Consider the following 25,461-nt stretch of genomic DNA (forward strand, 5'->3'; position numbering starts at 1 on the left):
GTTCACTTTGCAAAGTCATAAAGGTAAAGATGGTAAAGGTGCTTTTTGTCATTCTGCTGTAATAACTTTTCTTGCACATGTTAATGGAACAACTAAAGTTTCTCCCTCGTTCTGACGTCTCCACCTGTTTCAGAAGCTCCTCTCTCTCAGTCGCTGCTTTTAGTCTTTAGTGTCTTTGTTGAAAAAAGTTGATGAGTCGTTTGCAGAAGCGCGGCATCTCTCTCCTCTGTCTGATGTTGTCATTCTCACGTCCGCTATGCTAGTCCTTGGAGTGAAGCGCGGCAATGGCGCTACCGCGCGTTGCCTCATGGGAAATGTAGTTCTAATGTGTTCAATGCAATTTACCGGCGGGCCGCATATAATATAAATAACAAATCTTCTCGCGGGCCACAAAAAAATACCTCGCGGGCTGCATTTGGACCCCGGGCCGCATGCCTGAGACGCCTGGGCTAGATGCAAGTTTGCCATTTTATACTCACTACTGCCACCTCAGGTCATAAGTGTAACTGCAGCTTCTATATAAAGCTGGTGCATGACGGCACTTCAGAGCCGAATTAACACCTTTCTGAGGATTTTAGAGGCAGTTGTGGTGACCAGGTCTGAGCTCATTCTACACATTAGGACAGTGTTGGAACATGTAGGGGGGGGGAAATACTTAATTTTAACATTTTTAAACTCCGCATAATCCCTTTAAGAGCATTTTTGCAAAAGAATCGTCCCCACAGACAAACTCCGACTTATCTTGCCTTGTGCCTTTGCTTGAAAACTTCAAAATAGAGCTTCTCCTTGACATCTGATGAAACATTTTCCTCCTGGGGTCATTTGAATAATCCAATAATCCAGAAACCCAGGTGCAAACGGACATTTCCCGAGACGGAGCACACAAAGACATACGTGTGAATCACCCATAAAAGCACTCAGAGTCCAAACAGAACCAGCTTAAACAGCCACAGAAGTCCATGTTGAGTAGTATGTCCCCTTGAAATCCTAACACTCCTTTTTCTTTTCTCTTTGTGCCCATGTGTCCTGTGTGTCCTGGACGTCCTGCTGCAGCTGTCCCATGTGAGTACTACCTTCTAATCACTATGACACAAATCCATTGATCCGTTGTTGTTTTTCTGTGGGTAATGGATGAATTATGTGGAGATAAAGGGTCTTTCCATTCCGAGCCCACACATGCATTCTGCTGGAGCATCGGGGAGTTCTAATTCGTCTTGATGGTTGTTGGTAAACGCAGTACTGAGTGTGTGGAGTTTGGAGCTGTTGCCTGTGAAGTCATTAGGTTTAAATATATAATATGAAAAATTGAATATTGAAAATGAGGCTAATTTCCATCCGCTCTCCCTGGCAATGGCTAATGTACAAGCCCAACATACAATATTACAATGTTATACAATATTTACATATACTGCAAAAAATCCTTCTTCCTCCCCTACAAACACCCCGACAAATTAAATACCGTAAATTCTCTAATACTGGCCTGTATTCCATTAGCGGCCGGGTCTCTAACAGAGGCCGGGTTTGCGGCTGGCGGAGGCAAATTAAAGCCGGTCTCTAAACTGTAGCGGTAGAAATATTCCCCATGTTAGGAATTTGTCTCACACTGGTGTAAAAGAAAACTCACGTGCAGGAAGTAAACAAACGGGAACCCGGGCCGAGGGGGACGCTGTGGAGGAGCTGATCCGAGCGTAACTTTGACACAGATTTAGCCACTTTTCAAACCTCCTGTGACTATTTGTAGAAACAGGGAAAGCAACAAATGTTGTGTGATCCTCCAGGGTTTTAATAAAGTCTCCATCGCGTCTTCAAAGCACGTCCAGCTGCTCCGTGTGCAGGTCAGTCCCAGGCCTCAAAATAACTCCTCCCATCAGCGCGAGCGTCTCGTCTTCTCTCGGGTCAGTCTCATGATCGATCACAAACCCAAACGCTCCGTCTAAACTCGCCTTTACACAAGATAACAACAAATAATCCGGTCCGCGGTAAAAACGAAACAGAAACCTGCAGTCACATTGATGTCAAAGCTCCGCTAACAGCAACGAAACACTTCCTGTTGTCCCGACAAAATAAAAGGCGTCAATGTTCCAGCCGCTGGGAGATGGTTTGAAATGTTTATAAATTAACCTAATATTTTAGGTGCAAATGGACACAAATGTCGTTTTTCTTCATTTTCCTGGTCGTCCGTTTTGCTCAATTAGAAATAAAGGCCTGTCTCTATTTGTGGCCTGGTTCCAATACAGGCCTGGTCCTAGATGCCCTTGAGTAAATAAAGGCCCCGGCCTATATTAGAGCATTTACGGTAATACCACGGGGAGTGTGAACAAGCGCTACATGAACCCTTGTTGCATCGATATTGAGGCTTGCGCTGCTACGGTAATCTAGCCACACAAGGTCTGAGGTCTGTTCTTTCCTGCCTTGCGCCTCAGTCAGTTTGGGCACAGGATCATCATGTTATTGAGGCGGCGCTCATCGTCACTGCACACACATGTCCTTGTATGAAGCCGCGTCGAATTGTCACAGCTTTACAGCTGGTTTCAGACACAAATATGAGGTGGATGTTTATAAAACTTACGATTCAGAGAGGGCTGCTCGATTATTGAAAAAATAATAATCACGATTATTTTTGTCATAATTGAAATCACGATTATTCAAACGATTATTTGTTGCCTTTAAAAAAATCCATCAAAAAAGTGACAAAAATCCATTAAAAAATGACAAAAATCCATCAAAAAAAGACAAAAATCCATCAAAAAAATGACAAAAATCCAGCAAAAAAGTGACAAAAATCCATTAAAAAAATGACAAAAATCCAGCAAAAAAAGACAAAAATCCAGCAAAAAAGTGACAAAAATCCATCAAAAAAATGACAAAAATCCATCAAAAAAAAAAAAGACAAAAATCATCAAAGAAGTGACAAAAATCCATTAAAAAATGACAAAAATCCAGCAGAAAAATGACAAAAATCCAGCAGAAAAAAGACAAAAATCCAACAAAAAAATGACAAAAATCCAGCAAAAATAGTGACAAAAATCCAAAAATTAAAGATTTGAAGAAAAAAATGTTTAAAAAATAAATTAAAAAAAATAAAAAATTGGTAAAAAAAAAAGAAAAAAAATATATAATCGATTTTTGCGATAATGCTCATTTTGTAATCGTTTACTGTTGTAATCGAAATCGTAATCGAATTCCGATTAATTGCACAGGCCTAAAAGAGAGCACTTCTATTTGGCTGAAAAGGGAGGGAGAAAGAGTATTAGGACGCCAAGCTCCTTTACTGAGAATGATCAAATCTATTCTGACAACTCTTTAAAATGCCTTTTCCTGCTTCTTGTAGATTTGCATTAAGGGATCTTTAAATATCTAATTCCCTGCCTGAGTTTTAGATGTGAAAAACCTTTGTAGCTAATATATCGACAATATAAAACCATACATTGATACCTGGGTCTAAAAGTGCCCATTTTATACATATTTTTCCCCCTCAGAGCCTATCATGTGGTTTCCATGTAGCTCCCTTTACACATGCAAACCCTAATGTTCAATAATTCATCCTTGGTTTCATCAAACTTACATCAGAGCGTTTTAGTATCAAAGGACATGTGCCTGCCTTACAAAGAGAGCATGCATATTTCAATGTTTTCATGTTATTGTGATAAAAACATCTGTGTAAGACTTCGGTCATGTGAATTAATGAGCTCATTTGATCTCGAGAGCGGACTGGGCTTTTCTGGAGAAACAGAGGAAATGTTTTTACCAGTTAATGCAGCCCTGACCTCTGGATGAACCTTACCCCAGACCCCTGTGCCCAGCAGGAGAATCATGCTCCTCTGATGGACTCCAGGGGTCCAGAGGAGCAGCTTTACATGTGGCTTCACTCTTATTTTTGACCTCATGTGTAGACACTTTTGTTCTCTGCGTTTGACCCATCCCTCTGCCAGTCAATGTTCTGTACAGCGTGCACATCTGCAGTCGTGTAGTGGAGACACAAGCGTCGAAACATGACAAGGGGAGAACATAGATGGTGGCGTGCGCAGTAGAACTCTTTTAGATCCCGATCTTCTGCCTTGTGCACCAACAGCGTTACTTAAGATGAAGTAGCATAAACAAGGGTTTTTATGCTACTGGTGAAAGCCTGGTTACATCTTATTAACACATTGAGTGCCAAAAACCTAAAAACTCTCTCTCTGGAGCACGTTTGACAAAGCAGAGCGGCTTCCCATGTACAAATCGGAACAGTTGAGATTTTAACGCTTCTCTGGGTTTTTAAATGGTCAAAATAGGTCCAAGGACGGCTGAGAAACATCCTGTTAAAGTCTTCAACCCAGAACCAGGCTGTTTAAATGCACACGCCGTAAAAAAATTAAAAAAACGTGTCAATCAATCAATCAAACTTTATTTATAAAGCGCTTTTCATACCGAAAGGTATCACAAAGTGCTTTACAGATTACAACATTTAAAACAATGTGCCTGGCACAACCTCCCATATGTATACATTTTATATATTAGGATTAAATAAATAGATTAGTTAGTTAAAGGCTAAGCTAAAAAGGTGGGTCTTGAGGGCCGTAATATTGGAAAGACGCCTCACCTTGAGTCTTTTTGTTGACTTTAGGAATAACTAGGAGACCCCTGAGGAAGGGCGAAGGGGCCGTGAAGGTTCATAAGGTAAAAGCAGTTCTGAAAGATAAGAAGGACCAAGACCATTAAGACATTTAAAAACCATTAAAAGAACTTTAAAATCGATCCTGAAACACACAGGGCCAATGCAGCGATTCTCAAACCGGTGTAATGTGGTCCCGCCTCCTGGTCTTCGTCAGGACACGAGCTGCTGAACTTTGTAAAAGTTGTAGACCTGAGATACTCTTTATGGGAAGACTCTTTTTTAACAACAACTCTTTTTTATCAACAATGTTGTTGTTGAAATTTTACTTGAAACAGAGATATTCAGGCATTTTCCTCTTCCCATAACGTTAGTGTCCATCTGGAGAGGAGAGAGGAGGAGAGAAAGAAACTGAGATAACCCCCGTTATCTCAGTTTCTAGAAATCTGTGATTTTGATCAAAACTAGCCTCTGTTGGCACTCAATGTGTTAAGCGCTCGCAGGACAAACCACAAACTATTTCACCCACTGTGAGTTAAACACTGTCCATGCCCCGAATCTATCTATGGGTCTCGCTCTAACGGCAGCGTCAAAGAGCGCCGGGCAAACGCTGCAGAAATGTGACCAACACGCCAGCCTGTGGCCCTAGTTTTAGTCGACGAAAACTCCAAACGTTTTAGACAGTTTCATCAAAAGTAATTAAGTATTTCAACAAATGAATTAAGGTTGATAAATAGACTGTTGAAAATAAGTATTTGAATTGTTGGATGGTTGACAGGCCTCCACAAAGGGCAGAGGAGTCATTGTGAACATGACTTTTCCCAAAGCGGTCACTCTCCTCGTCCTCTGACCAGCACTTCCAGATTTGATATGAACAGCACATTAGTTCATCAACATGCTTTCTGCGTTCATGCGCTAGTTTAACCCCCACCTGAACTGAGCACATTTTCTACACTTCGGCAAAACCCAAATCCAAAAACATGTTTATCCAAAAACCAAAAAAAGCTACAAGTAAAAAGCTAAAAATAAAACGGCAACAAAATGCATCAAAGCAGTTATAAAGAAGCAACAAAAAGAACATCAAAAGAGACAAAATTGAGATAAAAAAAAAAGTGATATAAAAACGGCGGATTATATAAATATGAAAAATATGAAAACCTACAAAACAATTGATCCTGGAGCATTTCAGACGCCACTGTGATGTCATGTGACAGTAAAGGCGCCATGCTGACCCTCATGCAGCCACATGGGTCACTACAAGGTCAAATAGGCTAAATATCAACTTTTTCAACATAAAAGTAAATGAAAATGCCATGATATGATCAAATGAAGCTGCCTTTCTGTTTGCACATTTGTGACGCGCCAGTGACCGACATTAGGATCCGTGCGCCTCGTTAGCCGGACCTCAGCCCGTGCACTTCCAGCGCGCCCCGAGAGCAGCACGCCGAGCGGAAAACACGAGTCATTTAGCATCGGCTCCGAGCGGCGCGCGACGCTAGGACGACATCTGGAGTACGAGCTGTCTACGGGAGCCCAGATGGGACACGGGAAGAGCGCGGCTGGAGCTACATTTAACTCGAGTTCGCATGTTCTCCCCGTGTCTGCGTAGGTTTCCTCCGGCTTCCCCTACCGCCAAAAACATGTACAATAGGCCAGTGGGTTTGAGAGTGCACATGGGGGACGACGGATGGAAAAGTACATTTTGTCACGGCAAGTTTTCACCGGGCCAGAGGACACAGCAGACAACAACCAGAGATTTGGAAAGTAAACGATCAAGCTCCTCCCCCTCCCCTCCTGACAGGCCAGTTCAGAGGAAAACTCTTTGATTGGTCGAAGTGACAGCCCGGGGATAAGATGCTGAGATCAGCAAAGGAAAACGTTACGTCAAATTGCAGGCCCAGGAGCTTAAAGCAGTACTAAGTAATGTGTTTACCTTAATAAATCCTTCCCGTAGTCCCTGTGGGGGTGATACAAGTGTTTATGGGATGATTGGAGGGTCTTTCATCTCCCCCTGGTGTCTCTGGACAGAAAACCATGTTTGCAACTTGACTGCCACCGGTCCGGAGAAAGCAATACACACTAATGGAATCACGAAAAAGACGCTAACATGCTAACGGGCAAAGCTAACTGCAGGCTAACGTCACTTTAAACAGTATTTACAGCAAAGTTTGAGTGAAAAAAAATATTTCCATTTAGGGCTGTTCGATTATTTAAAAAATAATAATCACGATTATTTTTGTCATAATTGAAATCACGATTATTAAAAAAATCCATCAAAAAAATTACAAAAATCCAGCAAAAAAGACAAAAATCCATCAAAAAAAAGACAAAAATCCATCAAAAAAATTACAAAAATCCAGCAGAAAAAGACAAAAATCCATCAAAAAAGTGACAAAAATCCAAAAATTAAAAAGTGAAAAAAAAAATAATATTATAATCGATTTTTGGCGATTATGCTAATTTTGTAATCGTTTACTGTTGTAATCGAAATCGTAATCGAATTTCGATTAATTGCACAGCCCTATTTCCATTGTATAATTGGATGCACAGTAAGCCTCTCTCCCTTCGCCTTTCCTGTCAGCGTCGTATTTACTCTCCAAGACAATTAATAAGTTAAAAAATCGTAACTTGCTACTACACCTGCAGCTGCGCTTATGGCCTCTAGGGGGAAGAGTTACTTAGTACTGCTTTAATTCTACACAATCTATTAAAACTCCTTTTAAGTTCAGCTGGTTGTTCCAGTGAGCTCACTGTGGTGTCTCACACTAATCCCATAGTGCCGTGGTCACAGCTGACGGCTCCTGCTGTGGTGTGCGACACACTCCTGAAAACAAAGGCACTTCTGTGGAACAACTCTCTGATGACAACGTGACACTCACAAAGCAGAATGAGCAGACTCTTCATGTTCTTTTATACTTTAATTACCACCACTCATAACTAATGCATCTGAAGTTTGGGGGCTTGTCCCCACCACTGGTTTCAAGGTCTAGACCCCTCCAGAGCTAGACCTGGGTTTGGTCACTAGAGTAGCTGTAAAATGTGCTTGTTAGCACCAATATTTAACGTGTTCTGTTGTTTGAGATCATGTGTATGCAGGGATTAGACTGAGACACATGGGCCAGGGCTCCCTCTGCAGGCAGCAGTTGGAATGACACATTGAACACTTTCCATTTCTGAGCAGGAGCACTGCTCCAGGTCCCACTCAGACACGTCCTGCGATCTCTTAACCCCCGCCTCAACCAAGTGCATTTTCTCCTGTTCAGCCTCTAAATCTAAAAGTCTTGTGTTGCTGCATTTCATTTTTTTGTCGCATATTTACTCATTTTGTCAAATTTTTCTTACATTTTGGTCACAGTTTTGTTGCGTCTATGCAAAGCCTCATTTGAAAGCTAAGACCTTGTAGTTACTAATAATATAATACAATACGTGTAAGATCTGTGCGAGTAAAACACAATGAACTTACAGGTGGTGGACGGCAGGGAACTTCACTACAAAAAGTAAATATCAAGCATTGGCTTAAATGACTTTAATTGAAGGAATGTTTCTTGTTTTGAGCGGTTTTCACTCATTTAGACACTTTTCCTGATCGGACCAAGTTTCCTTTGCTTGTTTGAGGACATTTCAGACCAGTTCTAGGGTAAATCTCGCTTGAAATAAGAAAGTAAAATTGCCAATGGGACAAGACACTTTTTCTTTCCCCATTGGCAAAGAAAATTACCTGAAATAAGGACGAAATGTATTGAAACGAGTCAGAAACATCTCAGAACAAGTGAAATAATCTAGGACAAATGCCCAACAACTTCTAAACTAGTCAAAACAACTAAAATTTGGATTATTATGCTCAAATTGAGATGTTTATACTGATCTAGTTAAATACTTGTTGTTAAACTTGAATCCTCCTGACTCTGCGTCTGTGTCCGTGCAGGAGCTGTCTGAGGAGCGCCACTCGCCGCCCCTGCTGAAAGTCAACGGCCCGGGCGAGGAGAAGCTGTTCCGCAGCAAGAGCGCCGAGGTGGAGCTGACGGTGGAGAAGGAGCGGGTCAAGAAGATGCTCTCCGAGGGGTCAGTGGCTTTTCATTGGGACGTTCGTTTACAATGTGGTCTCCTCCTGCAGTGTCTCGCATCAAGGGAGAATTTTTATACCGATTATTTGACTTAATGAATCTCGAAGTAAGCCAAAGCATGTTCTAGGTTCTAGCCAAAGCATCTTTCTACTCACATCCACTTAGGGCTGTGCAATTAATCGAAATTCGATTACAATTTCGATTACAACAGTAAACGATTACAAAATTAGCATAATCTTCAAAAAAAAAAATCAAATTTTTTTTCCCTTTTTTTTTTTTTCAATTTTTTAATTTTTTAATTTTTGTCTTTTGCTGGATTTCTGTAATTTTTTTGGATGGATTTTTGTCATTTTTTTTGATGGATTTTTGTCACTTTTTTGCTGGATTTTGTCATTTTTTTAATGGATTTTTGTCTTTTTTTGCTGGATTTTTGTCATTTTTTTGCTGGATTTTTGTCATTTTTTTGCTGGATTTTTGTCTTTTTTTGCTGGATTTTTGTCTTTTTTTTGCTGGATTTTTGTCTTTTTTTTTGCTGGATTTTTGTCATTTTTTTAATGGATTTTTGTCACTTTTTTGCTGGATTTTTGTCTTTTTTTGCTGGATTTTTGTCTTTTTTTTGCTGGATTTTTGTCATTTTTTTGCTGGATTTTTGTCATTTTTTGCTGGATTTTTGTCTTTTTTTTGCTGGATTTTTGTCATTTTTTTGATGAATTTTTGTCATTTTTTTGCTGAATTTTTGTCATTTTTTTGCTGGATTTTTGTCATTTTTTTAATGAATTTTTGTCATTTTTTTGCTGGATTTTTGTCTTTTTTTGCTGGATTTTTGTCATTTTTTTAATGGATTTTTGTCACTTTTTTGCTGGATTTTTGTCATTTTTTTGCTGGATTTTTGTCATTTTTTTGCTGGATTTTTGTCATTTTTTTAATGGATTTTTGTCACTTTTTTGCTGGATTTTTGTCATTTTTTTGCTGGATTTTTGTCATTTTTTTAATGGATTTTTGTCACTTTTTTGCTGGATTTTTGTCACTTTTTTGCTGGATTTTTGTCATTTTTTTGCTGGATTTTTGTCTTTTTTTTGCTGGATTTTTGTCCTTTTTTTTTGCTGGATTTTTGTCATTTTTTTAATGGATTTTTGTCACTTTTTTGCTGGATTTTTGTCTTTTTTTGCTGGATTTTTGTCATTTTTTTGCTGGATTTTTGTCTTTTTTTGCTGGATTTTTGTCTTTTTTTTGATGAATTTTTGTCACTTTTTTGCTGAATTTTTGTCTTTTTTTTTGCTGAATTTTTGTCTTTTTTTTGCTGGATTTTTGTCATTTTTTTTGCTGGATTTTTGTCATTTTTTGCTGGATTTTTGTCATTTTTTGCTGGATTTTTGTCATATTTTGCTGGATTTTTGTCACTTTTTTTGCTGGATTTTTGTCTTTTTTTGCTGGATTTTTGTCACTTTTTTGATGGATTTTTTCAAAGGCAACAAATAATCGTTTGAATAATCGTGATTTCAATTATGACAAAAATAATCGTGATTATTATTTTTTCAATAATCGAGCAGCCCTACATCCACTCCCTTTTTTATGAATCCAAAATGGATCACGCAGTGCATTGGCCTGACATCTTCCGAGCCCGGCGGTCTTCTGTGTGTGGGAGAGGATGAACAGGGATGTGTCCACAGAGGCTGAGTTACTACAAAAGGTCATCGCGGAGATCGGAGCAGCAGCCCCGAGCGGAGTTACATAAGACGCACTGAAGAGTCCACGCAGTCCTCCTACCCACCGCCTCTGTGTCCCGAAAACGCAAACGCTTCACCGAAATGGACCTTAGAGGGAGAAGAGACCGGCCGGGGCAGAAGTCACTCCGTCTCAAGTCCCAAATGTTTAAAAGACTCTGTTATTATGCTGTGTTCTGGACTTTTAGTGTCCAACTATAGCTCATGTTTAACAGTCTCTAAGGCCCAATTGGAATGTGCTCTCCACTACGCTGCCGTGTGCTGGGCCCCGGGCCACACAGAGCGGGACAAGAACAAACTGAACAGCCTGGTCAGGAGGGCCAGCTCTGGACTCTGTGGAGGAGGTGAGGGACAGGAGGGTGTTAGCCAAGCTCACCTCCATCATGGACAACAACTCCCACCCACTGCACGGGACTGTAGAGGAGCTGAGCAGCTCTTTCAGTGGCAGACTGAGACACCCTGAGTGCAAGAGGGAGCGCTACTGCAGGTCGCTCATCTCCACTGCTGTCAGACTGTACAACAAGACTGTAAAGTAACATGTGCAGTAACCCCTTTGCAGAATACGTGCAATAATCCCTGTATTCACATCACTTATCTGCGTCACTTTATCAACCACTTGCACTATAATGTAAACCTGCACTGCCAATACTGACATTTTTTTAAATTATAGTCTGTTTATTTCTATTATTTACTGTTTATACTTCTTGCCCCAATGGTAGTCATTGTATATAAGATACATCTATTTACTATTTCATTGTTTGCACATTTCCTGTCCACCCGGCGCACCCTGAGTGTTTCTTGAGAGCTGATGGAACAAGGGAATTTCTCCATTGTGAGATCAATAAAGGCCGTCTGATCTTTTCTGATGATGTCATCAGGCAACTCTGTTTGCTTGGGCAGTTGTGAGGGCAGGCCAGCAGGGGGCAGGTCAGCCAGGGATGTCTCTAATAGAGGATTAGTTTAGAAACAGTAGCATATTAAATATAATTTTGACTTTTTTTTTCTCTCCAAAAAATATATTTTATTTCATTTCATTACCGTAAATTCTCTAATACTGGCCTGTATTCCATTAGCATCCGGGTCTCTAACAGTGACTGGCGGAGGCAAATTAAAGCCGGTCTCTAAAACAGGCCGGGGCTTTTATCAGAAACTATAGTTGTAGAAATATTCCCCATGTTAGGAATTTGTCTCATACTCGTGTAAATGAAAACTCACGTGCAGGAAGTAAACAAACGGGAACCCGGGCCGAGGGGGACGCTGTGGAGGAGCTGATCCGAGCTTAACTTTGACACAGATTTAGCCACTTTTCAAACCTCCTGTGACTATTTGTAGAAACAGGGAAAGCAACAAATGTTGTGAGACCCTCCAGGGTTTTAATAAAGTCACCATCGCGTCTTCAAAGCACGTCCAGCTGCTCCGTGTGCAGGTCAGTCCCACGCCTCAAAATAACTCCTCGATCAGCGCGAGCATCTCGTCTTCTCTCGGGTCAGTCTCATGATCGATCACAAACACAAGCGCTCCGTCTAAACTCGCCTTTTACACAAGATAACAACAAATAATCCGGTCCACGGTAAAAACGAAACAGAAACCTGCAGTGACATTGATGTCAAAGTTCCGCTAACAGCAACGAAACACTTCCTGTTGTCCCGACAAAATAAAAGGCGTCAATGTTCCAGCCGCTGGGAGAGGGTTTGAAATGTTAATTAATAAATGAACCTAATATTTTAGGTGCAAATGGACACAAATCTCGTTTTCCTTCATTTTCCTGGTCGTCCGTTTTGCTCAAATAGAAATAAAGGCCTGTCTCTAATTGTGGCCTGGTTCCAATAAAGGCCTGGTCCTAGATGCCCTTGAGTAAATAAAGGCCCGGGCCTATATTAGAGCATTTACGGTATTTCATTTATTTGAGCTGAAACAAAGTCTCTTCCTTTAATGCTCTCCCTGGACCAACGGCATCACAACTTTTTTTTTTCCATACCTGCTTTCGATAACTTCGTTACCAAAACCTTTTTTCCGATACGGCTGGCAGGGGCGTGTCCGGGGCACCTAGATCTGCTGACGTTGCACCCATAAATGAAGTGAAATCAGCAGTGAAAACCTAAAATCCATGTCCCGGTTTCTGATAAATGTTCTAAGCACATGGATGAGCCATTTTTTTTCCTCGTCTTGTAAAACAATTGCTGAAACTAAATAATGTATTTGTGCCACCATGGAAGGGAGACTCTGAAGCAACAAACCCTCAGATGCCTTTGTGCAGTTTGCTTCCTCGTGCTACAGACTCTTTTACATCCTTACAGAACTCATTTCCATAGCTAAGTGTGGGAAGACAGACTTTGGTACTAGCCTACTGAAACATTAAACACTCTTACTACTTGGTTCTGATAGCAAGAAAATACATAAATCAAATGTAATTGCTGATATATCTATAGCGAGGTGTAACAAGCGAGCTGACCGGTTGAATATTGTGCTGGCTGGTGTCGTTTATCAAAACTCCCGGGCCATCTGCTTCATCATCCACTTTACAAAACCGTCCCAAACTGCTGTTTTTACCTTGAAGTTGCCGGTCTGGCTCTTTGTAACGATAAAGGAGGGAAACACGCTGTCCATCTGCCGCGGACATGAAGAGTCCTGCTTCTGCATGTGATAATCCAAAACTCCAAAAACACGATGCACGATGGGCCTTGTGTTTTAGTTTGGTGAAATCTGTCAGTCGGTCGAATGATGAGCCTTCTTTTAGCCATTTTACAGAGCCGTGTTTTTATTTGAGCCGGCTCTGAGAGGCGATGGCAGCGAAGCCACAGACCATAGACGGTAAACACTGCAACACAAAGCGCCGTGAAAGTAGTGCGGAAAATGCAAAACATTAGTCATTGCTGTGAGAAGAATGCATTTTTCTTCACATTTTATCCACTGTTCACCAGTGTTAATTTCATCGACTAAAATATTTAGTCTTTAGTCTTTTTGACGACTAAAATTGGACTAAAACTAAATTAAAAGTAAAACTATGACTCAAATGTCCAGATATTTTAGTCGACTAAAATAAGACTAAATAAAAATGAAAGGGAGAGACTAAAATCATCCAAACTTCTATTGACCGTCTGAAAGAACCTCAGATCATTTAAATTCTCTGCCAAATGAACAGTTCTGAGCTTTATTCATGTGGAGCAGCTCCATGAAGTCGAGGACCTTAATTGAATATGACTATAATGAATATTATAAATGCAAATTAGTCTTAAATTTAGTCAACTAAATTGACATGCAATGTTAGTCGACTAAAACTAGACTAAAATTTAAAAGTTTTTTTGACTAAATCTTGACTAAAATTAAATTACATTTTAGTCAAAAGACTAAAACTAAAATAAATATGTTGTCAAAATGAACACTGGTGTGCACATGCCGGCACTACTTGGCAGATACAGATTAAGCACTACCGCCACCCAGAGGATGTGTGTGCGCCGCTGTCCCACCCTTCATACGCATCAAATGGTTCCGGTTCTGAGTGGGGCGGCACGTGCCACATGACCCAGGCCACCCCCCACACAGCCCTCTGCTGGCAGGGCTGTGAGAACATCTCCCAGAGTGTTGTTGTTGACAGATGCTGTTTTGTTATATGGGTGACAGAATGTATGTGGTATGCTGCTGATAATCCATCTAAATTGAACCGAATTACAGGAAATGGGATTTGATATATTCAAATTTCACCGGGGGAGCCAATCCTATGTTTCTTAGTTATTCATGGGCTAAAAAGGCATAATTGTGCATATAATGGTCTCAAAAGTCCTGGCTACGGCACAGAATGGGGGAAAAAAGTGTAAATCTAGTGGAAAATGTTAATAAATGTGTTTATTTTGGACCATCGTTTAGGTGTTTGATTTGAGAAGAGTCTGGAATATAAAAAGTTGAACAAGTACTACATTTCAGGACTTTTCGCTGGTGACACTTAGTGTTTTGAAAGAAAGAGCGTGGAGGCAGGTCTGACGTGCTAATGCTTAGTTTGTCTGAACTCTGAGTCAGGCTGTTCTGAACAAAAGCATTCTGAAAGGATTAAGACGAATTACTCACCATGACCCTATAGGACCTGTGTCCTCAGTGCTGATGAGATATTACAATTAAAGCAAAAGTCATTCGGTCTGATTGTTGCTTCATATCAGTAAAAGTATTGAAGTATTTGTTGTAAGAAAGTACAAATCCTTACTACACTCATTGGGCCAGATCTTGTGCTTGGCGCAAGGACAGCGCAAATTCTAACTCGACGGTCATCTTCTGAGTGGCACAGCTGCTGCGCTATGTGCCTGCGCTACTTACGAGAGGGCGTCGCTTATAAAAAGAGTTTGTCATTTTACACTCACTACTGCCACCTCAGGTCTTATGCGTAACTGCAGCTTGTATATTAAGCTTGTGCATGACGGCACTTTGGACCTGAATAAACACGTTTCTGAACAGGAGCTAACGGAGTTGTTCCACAGCTTTTTTCTCCACTTTTTATACGTTTTTTAGCTAATGTTAGTCAATGAAAATGTATGCTAACAGCTGCAAAGATGGCGTATCTCTATGGTAACTGTGGTCTTTCCCGAACTCTATAATAGTATAGTAATAATAATAGTACATTTTATTATTTAAGCTGCCCCTTAGTGGCTGGAATGAGCATTCTGGTTATTCTTTAAAAGTTCATAACTCTGCACAGGAATTGGCGAGAGACTTACTTTTTTTCCTTACATACTATGGGATTTATGCTCTACATGGCAGAAGCCGGATTAAATCATCGTGTGTTTGACACCCCTGACACAGATTCTGTGTCTTTCAGATCTGTGTCTTTTGTTTAAAGGTACTAGATGCAAGTTGGCCATTTTACACTCACTACTGCCACCTCAGGTCTTATGCGTAACTGCAGCTTCTATATTAAGCTCGTGCATGACGGCACTTCGGGCCTGAATTAACACGTTTCTGAACAGGTCTGAGCTCATTCTACACATTAGGACATGGCTGGAACATGCAGGGGGAGGAAAATACATCATTTTAACATTTTTAAACTCTGTATAGTCCCTTTAAACATTATAGGCTCTCACAGGTCAAACTAAAAACTTTATTAACCCCATTGTGAGCTGCTAAACAATGCTCGTGTCCTGAGAGAAAGAGATGTAGCTACAGCCGGTCCCGCTGTGGCGCGGATCGGCACTCCTTCAGCCCTAATTGTGTTAACGTGACCAAAACAAAAGAACAACATCCTCCATCTCGCCCCGCCCTGGCCGCGGAGTCTGGTTATCTGAAAAAGGCTGTTCTGCGTAACATCGCCACTGGCCCACGGTGTTTCCGGCCCATGTACCTCCCACGTTTAGAAGCACAAGATCAGGCCCTGGAGGTTCTCAGCTTTCAAATGAGAAACGGCACGTTCACACACAGTCAAACTTGTGTTCCTTTTCAAACCGATGTGGCTGCTTTGGACCACTTTACAGCCTTTTATCCCGACATGGTTTTTTATGTGCGCCTCTGCAGACTCGTTCTTTTCTTTTAACTGCCGTTGCTAAGCGCGATGGGGGGGGGATGCGGTTGCCGTGCCTCGGTCGTCATGGTAACGGACAGAAACAACATGTTCTGGAGCAGAGGAGGGATTTCTGACACAGACGGGCTTGTGTATATGAGATTCAAAGTAAAGAAAAAAAGAAAAGAATCAAATAAATGACCCAAGGCGGGAGATGTGCGTGTTGTGTGAATTATTGAAAAGTTCTGCTTCCAAGCTTGTCGGTTTAAATCAGAAGCGAGGTAAAGGACGCGGGCTATGTATTTTTAACATGTTGTCCAAGGATGCAGCAGAAGATGGATTGTAGAAGTGTATACAATATTTACATTCAATGACGGCTTTTGCTTTAATCATTCATTAACATAGAAGAGATCAGCACAGCTTTAAGTACAGCTCAGCTCAAACCAAAGCCGAATGTTTCCTCTTCACTGGGATTTAACGCAAATAAATCTTCCGTCGGCTCCTTCAAGCTCCTGTTTCTTTGGGTTTTTAGAAAAGTCAGCCCAAAAAATATGATGTGTGCACCATTTTCCAAGAACGTTTCCAAAGATGCTGTCAGTCATAGTGTAAACGCAGAGTCTGACCCTGACCAGGATATTCATGTTTCTTTCTCTAGTATTTCTATTTAGAGTTGACTTCAGTGCATTACAGGTTCATGATCACTTCCACCTCAGGCCTGTTTGTCAGACCTGCTTCCTTCAAAGATCTAAGATGAGATCACGCTCTTAGACTTTTCCTTAAATGATCCTGCAATGACTTTAATATGAACAGCAGCAAACATTTTATCAGTTAAAACAGTTAAACGGATGGGTGGCTAGGGCATCTGTTCCGGATGCCTCCTGGTCGCCTCCCAGGCATGTCCTAGTGGGACAAGGCCTGGTGGAAAACCCAGGACACGGTGGTGGGACTATGTCTCCGAGCTGGCCTGGTGTCGCCTCGGGGTCCCCCCAGAACAGCTGGAGGAGGTGTGCGTGGATCGGGAAGTTTGGGCATCTCTGCTGAGACTGCTGCCCCCGCGACCCGGCCCCGGATAAAGCAGAAGAAAATGGATGGATGGACAAAAGTTAAAAGGAAAACAAAAAGACCAAAGAAGTATATATTTTAGTCATATTGGTACGGTACACTTTTCTGGGTGCTCTCACTGAATGTTGAGTTTGGCATTGAAAGGCTGTTGTTGAGATGGGGCCTGGTGGTACTTGCACTGCAACATTCAGTGAGTATCTCTAACCTAGAAAAGTGTCCTCTTCCAAAATTTCCAACATGACTACAATATATGTTTTTAAAGTTTTGCTTTGACTGCTCTTTTCAGATTATCTTACCTCCAGTCTCTCTCTGTAAAATGGACTTCTGTCCAGCACAGCTTCATCAAATGAACAATAACCTCTGTGCAGGGGCGGACCGGGACTGAAAAACAGCCCTGGACTCTGACCAGCCTGGCCCAAATTAGCGAAATTGTGACACTTCCACAAATACATATTTTAACCTCTTACCCCCCCGCCTTAACCGAGCGAATATTTTCCAGTTCGGCTTTTTATGATTGTTTATTTGATTAGTTTCATCAGCAAAAAGAACGGGAAATGTGGTAATAGAAACAGAAGCAAAATCATTAATATAAATAATAAATAATAATGGTCCCAAAATTGAACCTTGTGGTGCACCATACTCCAGGGAATTCCTTTTAGATTCATGTATTTTTTTATACTGGGCTTTACCCAAATCTAAAAGCTTCTCGACTGGAGATCAACAATGTAACGCCTCATTTGAAAGCTAAGACCTACAAAAGTGATGGAAACTTTTTGTCGCGTCGCCACATTTTTGTCGTATTTTTGTTGTTGTTTTTTTCATTATTTTTTTTATAATTTTTTGTTGTGTTTTCATCACATTTTTTGTCACTTTTTGTTGCTTTTCCGGCACATTTTTGTTTTGTTTTCATCCTCTTTTTCTCGCTACTTTGATGCTTTTCTTTTTTGCTTTTAGATTTGGGTAAAGCTCGGTTGAGGCGGGATCGGTGGCCCTAGAGCCAGTGGCCCTTCTGTGCTCCTCTTCCAGTCCGCCCCCGCCTCTGTGTGCTCTTCTTCTGTTTGGTGTTTCTGATGATCTTGTCAGACACACAATATACATTTCTGCCATTAGCCAAGATGGCGGAGCGTGGTTTTGGAGCGTTCCATCCCACTTTAACCCCTGCTTGTATCGCAAATGTTTTAACCAAATCAGCTTAAATCAAGTTTGCCAGTGTCCAGCCCATCTGACCAAACGCCTCCGGTTGTGTCTGCAGGTCCATGTGTGAGATCAACCTGGAGGCGGAGCTCTTCACTCTGCAGGACAGTAACGCCAAACTGGTGGAGGCGCTGCACGAGGCCAACTCCAGCGTGGAGGAGTGGAAGAGGCAGCTGCAGGAGTACCAGGAGGAGACGGACCGGCTTAGGGAGCAGGTCAGGACACTTCATTTACCTGGACACTCGCTGTACTACGACTGAAGATGTTGTGTGCTCTTTTGTGCTCTTTACACTTCAATGTATGAGGCGTGTAACGTGGCGAACGTCCTGATCAAATCACATATCACATATACCTCGGCTAGTGCTCGGCAAATGCTCGGCTAATGCTCCGCTAGTGCTAGGCTAAAGCTCAGCTAGTGCTAGGCTAGGCTAGTGCTCGGCTTGTGCTAGGCTAGTGCTAGGCTTATGCTCGGCTAGTGCTAGGCTAGTGCTAGGCTAGTGCTCGGCTAGTGCTAGGCTAGTGCTCGGCTAGTGCTAGGCTAGTGCTCGGCTAGTGCTAGGCTAGTGCTCGGCTAGTGCTAGGCTAGTGCTAGGCTAGTGCTAGGCTAGTGCTCGGCTAGTGCTAGGCTAGTGCTAGGCTAGTGCTAGGCTAGTGCTAGACTTATGCTCAGCTAGTGCTAGGCTAGTGCTAGGCTAGTGCTAGGCTAATGCTAGGCTAGTGCTAGGCTAGTGCTCGGCTAGTGCTAGGCTAGTGCTAGGCTAGTGCTAGGCTAGTGCTAGACTTATGCTCGGCTAGTGCTCGGCTAATGCTAGGCTAGTGCTCGGCTAGTGCTAGACTTATGCTCGGCTAGTGCTCGGCTAATGCTAGGCTAGTGCTCGGCTAGTGCTCGGCTAGTGCTAGGCTAGTGCTAGGCTAGTGCTCGGCTAATGCTCGGCTAATGCTCGGCTAGTGCTAGGCTAGTGCTAGGCTAGTGCTCTGCTAGTGCTCGGCTAGTGCTCGGCTAATGCTAGGCTAGTGCTAGGCTAGTGCTTGGCTAATGCTCGGCTAATGCTAGGCTAGTGCTAGGCTAGTGCTCGGCTAATGCTAGGCTAGTGCTAGGCTAGTGCTCGGCTGACAATGTAGCTCTTGTTCTGAAACATTTAGAAATGCTCCGCCCACTGTCACGTGTTCTTTTTATTCCCTACGTCAAACTTTATGCGAAAAGGCCTTTCCCATCTGCGCATTAACGCTTTTTACACCTCAAGCGAATGAGAGGTTTTAAATGCAGAATGTGGTCTTTCCGTCCCTCGTTGCTTCCACAGAACTAAAATGTTTGTTAAAGTGATGGACACACGGTTGTTGGCTGTTTGCTCGGCTGACGCTGCGCTGAAGGTGAAGGTTATCGCTGTCCGTGTTAGCGCAGCAGCCGTGTGGACCAGGTGGTAGGAAGTGGAGCAGCACCCGAGGGGCCGGAGGTTGGGGCAGGAGTGGGCCTGCGTGGGGAGTTTCGGAAGGAGGGGTAAAGACGCGTGCCCCAGTTGGAGAAAGATAAATCATCAAGACTCGCATGTAGCATTTTAAAAAAAATATTTATCATTTATCATTGAAACAGACTTAGATCAGTCCTTTGGGGGCATCAGCGTTGGTTTAGAAATGGCGGGACGGCGGCTGAGTGGTTAGCGTACCTGCCTCACAGCAAGAAGAAGGGGAGGGGGGAGAGAGAGGGGGAGGTAAAGGTGATGGTGCTTTATTTGTCACTATCAACAACAAAGAAATTGTCCTCTGCATTTGACCCATCCTTCGACTCCTCTGGACCGTAGGGAGCTGAGGGCAGTGCTGCGCCCGGGGGACCCATCTCCGTGATGTAGAGCCAAGGCTGGTGGTCAGAAACACCTGGCTGGAGGATTCACCTCTTGTACATGTTTTAGTGGTGGGGGAAACACAAACACAGGGAGAACATTCCACAGAAAGGCCCCGTCCAGGTGGGATTCAAACCCGGGACGCTAAATTTGTATTACCTGCATTAGTGCGTCCGCTCCCCTCAGACCTGAGTGAGGGGCGGGACATCTCCAGCTCGTCTCCATGGAGATGTGGCTAAAGGCAGTCGAGATTTAGTATGAGATTTAAACACCGTATGTTAGGTCCTCATCCAAATCCATTCTCTTCTTACCCGCTGCAAAAATAGACTTTTCTGTGTTGGTTTTGTTATGTTTCCAATATGTTACGCAGTGTACCTTTAAAGGCTAATTAACAATCGATAAGAAAATGACTTTGGTTTCCCGCATTATTTGAAACTATGACTTCATGGAAGCAGACTGATGGGGAGTGAAGGTCCTTTGGTCCTTTTTTTCCTATTTGATGAGGGATGTCTAAAAGTTAGAGGACCCAATGTTTAATATTTAAATGTAATGTTTTGCACATCAGCCACATCTCCATGGAGACGAGCTGGTGATGTCCCGCTCCTGTCAGGTCGGACCAGAGCCTTTTAGAGGGCCCGTGTGGGTTCTCCCAGAGCCAAAGCTTTCCGTTTACACTGTGGTCCTCACTTCAGACAGGCCCTACGGGGAAAGTGGTGCATCATGTCTATCGGAATCACCATTATTTATAACCCGGTCTTGAGGACATAGAACCGTTTTTCAGGATTGTTTCAGCAATTGATGTCACAGTATTTCATCAGGTTTTTTATTAGCATTTTCTTCATTATTGAGTTCCTCTGATTTTGCCCAAGCACTAACCTTAAAAATCGGATTGTTCAAAACAATCTGTCTCCTGTTTACTTAACGTTAGAGTTATCTCCGTTTCTAAGGAACTCTTATTGATAAAGGTAAAGATTTCCTTCAAAGAAAAAACATGATTGGTCATTGAGTTTCTTCTTTTGTCCGTCTGAATGCAGGCCCTTATTGCAGGCCCGCTGGAACAGATGGTCTGACCCATTCATGGAGAAATGAACTCATCTTCAAACTCTTCGACGGGACCAGATTATGTGAATGGATTTTGAAGCTTGTGGCGGCATCAGTAGCTCGGGCTCATGATTAACATACAGAGGGCATGTTGACAGCGAACCTGTGACTCTGTCAAAGCCGTGCACTGCTGGAGAGCCAGGGAAGCCCTGTGCGATGGTCCAACATCTCACTGCGGAGACAAACGGGTCAGATTCAGGGAGGGCATCCATCAGACAGGACAAAGCCTATATAAAGAGCTGGTTTGGCCGCGTGGCAACGGCGCAACTCCTCAGCAGCACCGATAAGAGACGGTTATAAGTTTATTTGTTTATTTGAGCAGTAAACATTCTGCTCTATACGATTTCAAGAGCCCCTTCGCTCAGGCCTAATAATAATAGATTTCATTTATAATGCACTTTTCATTCAAAGGAATCTCAAAGTGCTACATTTAAAACACTATGGGCTAGAGACTGACTTTTTTTTACATACTTTGGAATTAATGCTCTACAAGGCAGGGGCCAGATTAGGGCCGTATGTTTGACACCCCTGTCTTAAAGGGATGTTTCAGGATTTTTGACATAGGGCCTCATTTCCTAGTTATCCAGAGTGTTGGTGATTTTTAGATATATTTTTTTAAATTATTGTTCATGCAGTCCTTATATTTGAAGAAGTTTGGCGGTGCTAGGCTAGTGCTCGGCTAGTGCTAGGCTAGTGCTCGGCTAGTGCTCGGCTAGTGTTCGGCTAGTGCTCGGCTAGTGCTCAGCTAATGCTAGGCTAGTGCTCGGCTAGTGCTCAGCTAATGCTAGGCTAGTGCTAGGCTAGTGCTCGGCTAGTGCTCGGCTAGTGCTAGGCTAGTGCTCAGCTAATGCTAGGCTAGTGCTAGGCTAGTGCTCAGCTAATGCTAGGCTAGTGCTCGGCTAGTGCTAGGCTAGTGCTCAGCTAATGCTAGGCTAGTGCTAGGCTAGTGCTCAGCTAGTGTTCGGCTAGTGCTCGGCTAGTGCTCGGCTAGTGCTCGGCTAGTGCTCAGCTAATGCTAGGCTAGTGCTCGGCTAGTGCTCGGCTTGTGCTTGGCTAATGCTAGGCTAGTGCTTGGCTAGTGCTAGGCCAGTGCACGACTATGGTAACTAGTTGCCTGCATTAAAAACTGTCTGACCCAAGCACAGTGGCTTTGAGGCAAACCCCCTGTAAGTCAGTCTGTGCTCAAAGGCGAAGGATTCATTCGTCTGTTTTAGACACGACATTCGGACGTAGACGCTTTTATAAAACAACAGTTTAAGCCTCAACATGGCCGCAAAGTACACAGAAGGTGAGGACGACGCTTATTTCCAGGCAGAGGACCGGTTGATCGGACGTATTGTCACAACTATCCAGAACAAACTCCAGCTCTACTTCCGGGTCCCGAGATGTACGAGAAACTACAAAAACCTCTTTAAAACCACAATCAATATTTCTGAAACTCAACAGAGAGTTACTGAACATACTTATTTATCAGGCCCATGAGCCAAAAATGCTGCACCTACTGCTGTAAAAGTAATATTTGCCAAAGTCGTCTGGGTAAGCGGAGATAAATGCTAATGGCGCAGCAGTTATGCTAACCCCGGAAGCAGTGACTGTAGTAAGTAGGTGCGGCATTTTTGGGTAATGAGCCTGAGAAAGAAGTATGTTCAGTCACTCTCCGTTGAGTTTCAGAAATATTGATGCTATAGGTGGGCCTATAGAGTGTGACGTCATATTGCTAAGCATTATGGGATTAGCATCAATTGTAAACTAATGGGGATTTGAAAAGTTAAAATACTGGAGTTATTGTTCACATTAAAACACTTGGACACCACTGTGAGTTAGATGTTTTTACCAGCAGTAACTCAGCAGCTAACGGAGTTGTTCCACAGCTTTTTTCTCCACTTTTTATACGTTTTTTAGCTAGTGTTAGTCAATGAAAATGTATGCTAACAGCTGCAAAGATGGCGTATCTCTATGGTAACTGTGGTCTTTCCCAAATTCTATAATAGTATAATAATAATATTAATAGTCCATTTTATTATTTAAGCTGCCCCTTAGTGGCTGGAATGAGCATTCTGGTTATTCTACACTATTTTTAAGTCTTGTTTTGACTCGCTCTGTCTTGAGCACTATTTCGCTCTGTCTTGAGCAGTATTTTTCTTGCTTGTTCACACAAAGTTACCTAACCTCTGTTTTGTCGCTCCTCCTCCTCTGGACATCAACATAAAATTAATCAATTACAGTAAGAGGCCAGAGTGTAGATAAAATACTTTCAGTCATATGCACGGGCAAAAAGAACTGTTTTCAGCCTGGATTTGAACATTGTCAGAGTCGAGGCCTGTATAAAAAAAATACAAAGGGGGATCATTCTGGACTTGCCAGGCTACACTTTGCTTCCCATCCCTAGTAATACGAGCTTTCTGAAAATACATTTCAGACTCCTCTCTTTGAGGATGTCCCACAGATGCTCAAAAGGGTTTTAGACCTGAAGACAACCGTTAATGAACTTCTATAATATTTTGATACCGTTGTGTTTGGACTATGGGACCTGGAGGATTCTGACAGTGCAGCTTTGAATCCCAGGCTTTCCTCTATATAAAACAAATGTTGACACAGCTTGCATTCAGCATGTCTGCAGTGGCATCAGAGCAGGCAGACGCGCTGATCCGCAGAGGAAGTCTAAGTATAAGCCGGGGTGCGTCATTAGCATTTGTGCATCAGCAGTAGACGCGTGAGAAATGCCAAAGAAGGTCAAGAGTTCCATCATCTTCACATATTCGCGGGCCATTTGCATCTCTATACACAGCCAGAGCCAATTCTTTTTCCGCAGGAGAATCGTGCCGTGACCCACTCGGAGAAAAGACGCTGTTTTTCTCAGCTGGAGTTGGAAACAGCCTTGTGGGGACGCGCCGACTGGAAGTAACGCATTTGGGCCAATCGCGGCTTTTAGTTTTTAACTTTTGCTGTGTGTGGCCTGGCAATCCAAACTGTCTGTGTGATACAGGGTCTGCAGATATACGGAGCTCATGGTGACAAAGGACGCTTTCCTTATATGACACCAAAATGTCTCTGACCAAGCAACAACTGATCCATGGTTTTTCACTCTTTGGACACTTAAGTTTAGCTCACACATACATCAAATGAAACAAAAATGGACTCCCAAAAAGCTACAACAGGATGCAGAGAGTTATTTCATGACTTTATCCTAAATACTGTCTGAGCTTATGTCTAGTGTACAGGATAATGATAATAAAGCTCAGAATATGTTGCAGTGCTTTATTTCTCCTACAAATGTCTTCGAAGCCCTAATATACTGCAGGGGTCTGAGCCTTACTATGAGCTTAATAAACAAAATAAGTACACCCTTTTATCCCAGACAAGGCAGATGCTCGAGGACCCAACAATAGTATAGAGCAGGGGTGTCAAACATACATACATAATCCGGCCCCTGACCTGTAGAGCATAAATTCCAGAGTATGTCAAAAAAAAAAGTAAGTCTCTAGCCCATTCCTGTGCGGAGTTATGAATTTTTAAAGAATAACCAGAATGCTCATTCTAGCCACTAGGGGGCATTAAATAAAAAAAAAAAGGATAGAGTTCCACATGTGTCCAGCAGAGGGAACTGACATAATTAGAGCTCAGGATATGAACAACACATTATATAGCCATGTGGTAAATGGACAGTCTGCCCCAGGGCGGCTGTGGCTTCAATAAAAATTTACCACCATCAAGTGAATGAATAATGACTACTGCACTTTCAGGACCTTGTGACACAGGCTTGTAAAGTGCAATACAAGTGGAAGCCGTTGTCATTGATGAAGCTGCAGTCAAGTTGGGGCTTTGATCAAATCACAGCTTATTATTATTCATTTATTGGAAACATTTTCTCTATTATATGTGGCCCGCGACCCACCGTGGGAGCCGAATTTCGGCCCGCGACCCAAAATGAGTTTGACACCCCTGGTATAGAGGAACCAAAGTCCACTATCACAATTCCCTCTTCTTCTCTTTTCCAAACTGCTCAGGGTTGAGCGTGTAGGTATAACACGTATTTACATTGTTTCATACTCTTTAATACTGTATTACAGGACTGTATATATTCACATCATAGACTGTATATGCAAACAGTGGACCTTTTTACAATTGTGCAAAGTTTATTAAGTCACAGAAAAGACAGAAAATAGATAGATTGACAATGCTCCTTCCCAAACAATCCTTTAAGGAACAGTCCTTTAAAGATTTACAAAACTAAAAACATATGGAAATATGTCTGACCGTGACTTACCAGCGATACAACAAATCACAAACAATGACTGTATCTCAAATTCTGATGTTTATCAACAAAAAAACGTGTCTCCTTTTTTATATGACTTGCTATTAGCATTAGCCTCAGCGGCCGATCACAATATGGCCGCCGCATTTG

General features: G+C 42.4%; 1 protein-coding gene across 5 annotated transcripts in view; it reads left to right on the forward strand.

The window, feature by feature from the left end:
* The window catches only part of LOC306981356 (homer protein homolog 3-like), a 112,158-nt gene that overhangs the window by 68,626 nt on the left and 18,071 nt on the right, over window positions 1-25,461 (forward strand). For 4 of the 5 annotated variants that reach the window (XM_079580951.1, XM_079580949.1, XM_079580952.1 and 1 more), the window contains 3 exons: window positions 1,054-1,062; window positions 8,520-8,656; window positions 18,176-18,332. In XM_079580951.1, the coding sequence (XP_079437077.1) occupies window positions 1,054-1,062; window positions 8,520-8,656; window positions 18,176-18,332 (303 nt within the window). The remainder of the gene's footprint in view (window positions 1-1,053; window positions 1,063-8,519; window positions 8,657-18,175; window positions 18,333-25,461) is intronic. The other variant, XM_079580950.1, reaches the window with a different exon arrangement.

The sequence above is a fragment of the Gobius niger genome, assembly GCF_951799975.1.
Source record: "Gobius niger genome assembly, chromosome: 22".
NCBI classification, from domain to species: domain Eukaryota; kingdom Metazoa; phylum Chordata; class Actinopteri; order Gobiiformes; family Gobiidae; genus Gobius; species Gobius niger.